At 45.8% G+C, this 6,696-nt stretch overlaps 1 protein-coding gene across 1 annotated transcript; it reads right to left on the bottom strand.

Annotated features, from left to right (window-relative positions):
- Nucleotides 1–4,910: 4,910 nt before the first annotated feature.
- Nucleotides 4,911–6,365, bottom strand: LOC103701041 (peroxidase 5-like). Its single transcript, XM_008782978.5, has 2 exons — nucleotides 6,038–6,365; nucleotides 4,911–5,883 (listed from the first exon to the last, which is right to left on the bottom strand). Exons 1-2 carry the CDS (start codon nucleotides 6,245–6,247, stop codon nucleotides 5,107–5,109), a joined length of 987 nt encoding a protein of 328 aa, XP_008781200.3. The 5' UTR covers nucleotides 6,248–6,365; the 3' UTR covers nucleotides 4,911–5,106.
- Nucleotides 6,366–6,696: the final 331 nt, after the last annotated feature.

Genomic DNA, 6,696 nt, shown 5'->3' with positions numbered 1-6,696 from the left:
GCGGGTGAAATGGGTTGGGGTCCTGGGCGTGTCGTGTGACAGAGGGGAGGGTTTTCGATGGTAGTGGCCTGTGGAGTGAAGGAAGGGTGTCTCGGGTGAGTTACGGCTGAGAGGAGGGGGGAAAATAATGGGGAGATTGGGACCGGCGGCCGACGGAGAAAGAGGAGGCGGTGCGGTAGAGCAGCAGCAGCGGCGGTGATGGAGGCCGCGAGAGCGGCGGCGATGGCTCGAACTCCGGCAGGGAGGTGCGGCAGCTTCGACGATGAGGAGACTGAGCGGCACGAAGGTGGCGACGGCGAAGTGGCGGCGGCGTAGGCGGTGGCGGAGAAGCGACGGTGGAGAAGAGGGGCGGATCGTGGCGGCGGAAAGGGAGAAGATGAACTGGTGCTTCTCTCTCTCTTCTTCTTTTTTTTTTCTTTTTTTTTCTCTTTTTTTTTTCTTCTCTTTTTTTTTTTAACTCGGATCCGTTAGGATCCGGATTATCGGGTTTGACCCGACCCTATACCCGTTACGGGTTTGTCACGTGAAATCACGTGCGTTTTTTTTTTTTTTTTTTTTTTTTTTTTTGGGGCTACCGGATTCGGCTTAACGGGTTTAGGCCTTACCCGTTAAACCTTTCTTCAACCTTCCGATGGGTTCGGGAGGATACGCCGATCTCGGCGGCGGCGATCGCGAGGCGGGGCGGCAATCACGGGCGGCGGCCGGTCACGAGCTCCGGCTGGTGGCGGCTGCGGACTTTTGGCGACAGACGGCGGCCACGGGCGGCGTCAACAGGCACGGGAACCCGGGCGGCGACGTTTCCGTGGGGATATGGCTCCTCCGACGGCGGGCTCGGACCTTCACTGGGCAGCGGCGGCGGCGAGAACGTCCGAAGGTGGCTCGGCTCTGCTGGCGGCGACTGGTGGCGGCGGTGGGCGCGGGTGAGGTGGTGGAGGCGGTGGCGACGACTGCTGGCGGGAGGATCCGGCGCAGGGCTTCTGTGTGGGAACCGTGAAAGAAGAAAGGGAAAAACAGAAGGTTTTTTTTTTTTTTTTTTTTTGCTCTGGTGAAAACACAGACCGAGAGAGAGGAAGGTTTGGATGCGGGTGGCTGTCGATCTGGGTCTTCACAGACTCGGCAGTGACCCCTTTTTTTTTTTTTTTGAACAGACTGACAGAGGGAAAGAGGCCTGTTCTTGTTGTTGATGGTAACCGAGGGAAAGAAAAAAAAACTGTTGATGGATCGCGGCTTTGGCAATAGAAGCAAAACCGATAGCTCTGATACCAAGTTGATGCCGCACAAATGCGGAAAAAGAGGAGGAGAAGGAAGAACAAGAGAGGAAGAAGGAAGAAGAGGTTCTAGAGACACAGGAAGAAGAGAAGGGGAGGAGGAGGAGGAAGAATAAGATCTGGGAGAAAAGAAATTCTTAATCATTCATTAAACCCTAATCATGAAAATAGTTCCCTATATATAGGGCCCAAATACACAACTTGCATAAACCCCCCTTACACAACAATAAATCCTAATGAACCCACAAATAACACAAATAAGCCCTAAAATGCAAATAAGCCCAGAAATAAAATAAACCACAAATAAACCCTAGAATGCAAATAAGCCCAAAAATAAAATAATAAAATAAATATGCAAATAAACGAGTCTGGCTCAATCCGGGGGCTCAGGATCATCTGGATGAAGGGCTCTGATGTCCCCATCAGACCAACTGTAGGGCAACTGAAAATAGGGTGGCCGGCAATGGAAGAAGGAAAGAAAAGACTGAAAAGAGGGGTTCGGTTGCTCCCCTTTTCCTTCCATGGTTTCTCTGACGATGGGCGCCGACGACATCCTAAAGTGGCATAGGGGACAAGTCCCCATCTCCGGCAACAAGCATCGGCAGCGGAGGAGACTAGAAAAAGGAAGAACAATCGGGGTTTTTAGATCTAAAAATAGAGGATTAACAGGGTCTTTTATTCTCGGATTTTTCCGACGAGAACTTGATTGGAAGCGAGGCTTATGAACAAGAAAATAGAGGAGAAGAAGATCAAGGCTTATACTTGTGAGTCTGATGAAGCTTGGCTACATTTTCTGATGAGCACGGGGAGCTTAAGCTGTCGGCAATCTAAGGAGAAAAAGAAAAAAGAACAACGACCAATGTGAGAATCTTTCAATGAGGAAGAACAAGAGAGCTTGAGGGCTTAAATAGAAGTGGAGGCTAGGCTTACCCTAGCCTCCGACGGAGTTTGTGGTAGAGGAAGACTTCCTCCTCCACCGTGCTCTACCAAGGCTTGGCCCTGTTTTTGATTTGAAACAGGCCTTCGGGCCTATGTTTTAGCACCAAGTTGGGCTAACTAGCCGGCCCAATAAGGTTGGGCATCCTGATGGCATTTTTTGGCATGGCACATCCCAACAGGCATCATATTTGATTTTCATGAATTTTGAAATCCTTTTTTGTGATAACAAAGAGCGAAGAAATTTCACTACAATCTTATGAAAACAATTCACTGAGCATCTGCTCTAATTAAAGTGGTAGATCAGTGGAAAAACCATCGTTCCAAACAGCTTCGTGGTGCTCCACACTTGCATAGTTTGCCAAGAAATCAGCTACTTGATTTGCCTTGTGGCATCCTTAGAACTGCCCATGATATCATGGAATGAATCAACAAATTTCTGGTATCTTAATAGCAATGATTTGCCATTAGAGTATTTCAACAACTTCTTCTTGCTCCGATGGTTTTTGCCATCCGATCGAGCATCCTTTCCACCATGTGATTTTGGTGCATTGGAAATTCAATTTGAACGTGGTTAAGCTAGCCTTATCCTCCCAGGAGGGCCAGGACCTCTATAACTAGCCCTACACTCTCTCTCGGGCCGTAGTCAGCACTTGCATTCCATGCCAAATTTCCAAGTGATGAAAGGTATTGAGAGCAAGTATCCCAACAATTAGGAGGACGTACGGAGCTAGGGAGAATGCTTTCTGCCAAAGCATTTTAAGGGTTATTCAGGCTTAATCTTTTTCCGGATTATGCTTCCCCTCCTCTCTCTCTCTCTCTCTCTCTCTCTCTCTCTCTCTCTCTCTCTCTCTCAGGAATCATTTCCTTATTTTGATGCATCTATCATTTTTGCCTTCCATGCATGCATTATGTCATTTATCTAGGCCTACCTATTTTTAAGGGATTTTAATTTGGGGAGGAGTGTCTCGTACTCCTATCCTTCCACACCATCCCCGGTAGTGTTACTTGTAAATGACGCATGCATCTGGTTGCTATACCCTCAAAGTCTAATTAATGCTGGGTCCAATTTTCCTCATGGTCATTTACCTGAAAGCCTCCGGACTAGTACAGATCCTATGACCAGTAATAGGTATATATGCAACCAAATCGAGTGGAGCATATGACAATGGTGAAGGAGTAGGGTCTATAACGGGACGAGATATGAAACTATGAAAGAAGCCTTTGAGAATACAAATATACATTCATACATACGTTCATATATATATATACAGGTGCATGTATGTATATATGTATGTATGTATATATGCATGCAGTGCAAATGTATGATACACGTGTAGCAATGTCACTCAATTATGACTGTTATGATGTTATTCCTGCCGTTGTTTTACACCGCAAAATTTTGCCGGTCAGTATTCCATTGATGTCACGGCGGGCTAGCTTTCAGATGTGTTCTGACCTCTGCATTGAACATCTGCTTTATGTATAGGATTTTTTATTAATGGTCAAAGATATGATTGCGTAGGAGGCTTGACGTGTTATCTTTTTGCCAATCCAGGACTTGGCAAACTTTGGCTGCTCCTATGGGAAGCTGCATGGAACTTTATAAACTTTATAAACTTTAGTAGAGTGTATGGTAGAGCAGCCAGTGTTTTAGCACTTTCTATGTCAACAATATATGGTTCTAATAAATACCTATATGCCTTTGAAATGGTACTTGCATGGGCATTAATCTTTCATTACTACTTTCTATCTAGCTCAGATCGGCTCCATTCTAGACATCATTAGAGTTCTTGTATACAAGTATTTTTGGTATTGGGCATTATTGTAGTTGTCGCCATGGCCTTCTCTTGGCGCCGAGTGAAGCATTGGTTCCTGAGAGCAGGACAATTGGTTGCTAGGATCGTGCTGGGCTGAGACCTAATGCATGCGGCGATTGCCAAAATGTTGATCCACGCCGCACTCCGACCTGAAATAGCATAAACAAGAAAGTCTTCTTATTGAAATGTGCTCGACGGAAAATCCCCCAATGCCTAATTCATGACGATACTCAGGGATCAGGAAGAGGTTCTCCATGGTCTATTGAGGTAACCGAGCACTTACCTGAAAAGTCCTCCAAAGAGTTGGTTGTATAGGCGTAGGCGAGAGTCTATCGCTGTAGAGTTCGGGCTCATGGATCGGCTGGAATTGGCAGGCCTTCTCATGTTTCGAATATCGGGTGCAAGCTTTTCGCACGCGATTCACGCCCCGCCCAGTAGATCAACTTAATTTCAGAGATTGTTTGGGATCTTAGCTAAGGTGTCACCAACTGTGAAGAGCTTTTGAAATTTTAGCAGTGTGCTTCCGAGCGTGCCAAGTGATTGGCCCTAATTGGTGGTGCGCTGGCTTCGTGACGAGTTTTGGTTGAGCAGCCTCTCTAATGAGCTATGGTCGATCTTGATACACATCACTAATCAATTACCATCTTTTGATGTTTCCAAAAAAAAAAAAATTCTGATTCTATTATCGAACAAATCCTGCTCCCAATGAAATAGAATATCGATCTAAACATATGACTCGTTAATTTCATCTCTCGATCTTTATTTTTTTTTTCCTTTTCTGGTGAGAATTAAATACATATTAGATAGTTGGAGTAGTACTCAATAACTAAAGAAAATACAAGAACCAAAATTTCTATTAAAAAAAAAAAGATCTGGATTTTACACAGAAAAGGTACAAACACTTCTATACTGATTGGTATAATCGAACAGAAATACTAGAGAAAGCAATACACTTGGACTGTAACATGGAAACACCCGATCATTGAATAAAACAAATGCCCAGCAACCAAAACACTATTTTCAAAAAACTGACCAAAACACACGACACTTGGTCCCAACATCCAACACATTGATGAAAAAATCTAATTCACAAGCCTGCAGTTCTTCCTAATCTCACCCTGCGTTCCGGTGAGCACTTCAATGGACCCCATGCGCACCATTGCTGCAGCAAACTTGGCTGCCCACTCAGCACCACGGTTGGCATTGTTCCTCACAATCGTCTTCGTGGAGGGATCGTCCATCAAGGACTGGTCTGAGGTCAGTAATCCCTTGCTGCTCCTCAAGTTCTTATAGTACCAATTGTCGAGGCGGTTTGGGCTCACAATATCAAGAGGTACCGTCCCATCTTGGCCGGTTCCAGTGCTCGATGGAGGTGGGCACTTGGTCTTCAAGAAGGCAGCAAAGCCAGGGTTCAGTGAAGGATCTTGTGGATTCGTAGCATTAAATGAGTAGAGGCGGTTTGAGAAGGATGAGCAGTGAGAGACTCCAATGGAGTGGGCACCCGATAGTGTCACCATTTCGTCCCGAGACAAACCCTTCCGTGCGAAGTTTTGTTGAAGTTGGTCGACGGTGAAGAAGGGTGCAGGGATGTTTTGAAGTACCTCAGACTCTAAAGAGATCCTTCCATCGCGACGCCCTGCGGGCACAGCATAGTCGATGCCACCAGCCCGGAAGGCACCATCACGAGCAGCGAAGGCGAGAATGTCTGCGCAAGAGACTGTCTGCGGGCACTGGGCTTCGATCTCTGCCTTTGCTTTGTCTATCACCTCGAATCCTCGTAGACTTGGCTTGTTTGCAGGACTTTCTTTCTCCGCAGGATTCCCTGGGGTTGAATCAAGAAGCACTGAAGCGTCACACCCCTGTAATAAGATATCGTTAGCTCTCCTACGACAATACCACAAGACCAAATAAACTTTCACTGCAATTTATATTGCGATGCATAATAAGCAACGCTGCCATTTTTTTCCTTATATAACTATACCACAATAAGTTGAGAGAAGAAAATGTTTTTACCCTAACAAAGCAGTCATGGAAGTGCATCCTTAGGAGGCCGGCAGCAATCCCAGGATTCTTAGCTACAGCCTCGGTGACAGTTCTTCTAACAATCGACTCGGCTGCAGGACATTTTGATTGATAGAAACCAACCTGCAAGGTAGCTGATGATATTGTGGTCATCATCAGCATGACTGCAATGAAGGCCAAGCTTGAGCTTGGTCTGCCCATGTGTGGGAGAGAGAAGGATAGGAGTGGATTTGAAGACGAAAGGAAAGAACGAAGAGAGAAGTGATGTGCTGACGAAGAGGATATGGGTCAGCTTTAGTGATAGAGAGACGATTTGATAGAATAAGCAACCCAGCCGAGGGCTATATATAGGGAATTCGAGAGTGGACGAATGGGTAGGTGCATGCATTGCATGGATTTTACCATGTAAACAAGCGTGTGGTTGGTAGAGACATGCTGTCAACTTTGAACACCGCAAAGTGAACAGTGGAAGAAGGGTACGGCATTGTAATCGTACAGCTGCCGCTTGGTCGCCTTTCATATATATGATGAAGTGGTTTCAAAGGTTTTCCAGCTGTGAGTCATTTAGCTATGTCCCTTGTTCTTGTTTTTTTGTGTGAGTGTTCCTCTGTTATTGTTTTTTTAAAGTTTCTGTGGGCTTTGTTTAGACT

The sequence above is a fragment of the Phoenix dactylifera genome, chromosome 8 (genome assembly GCF_051530095.1).
Source record: "Phoenix dactylifera cultivar Ajwa chromosome 8, Ajwa_hap1_PhDact_Kaust_v1.1, whole genome shotgun sequence".
Taxonomy (NCBI): Eukaryota; Viridiplantae; Streptophyta; class Magnoliopsida; order Arecales; family Arecaceae; genus Phoenix; species Phoenix dactylifera.
Note: the sequence above shows the minus strand (reverse complement) of the source record. Positions and strands in the feature narration are given on the sequence as shown.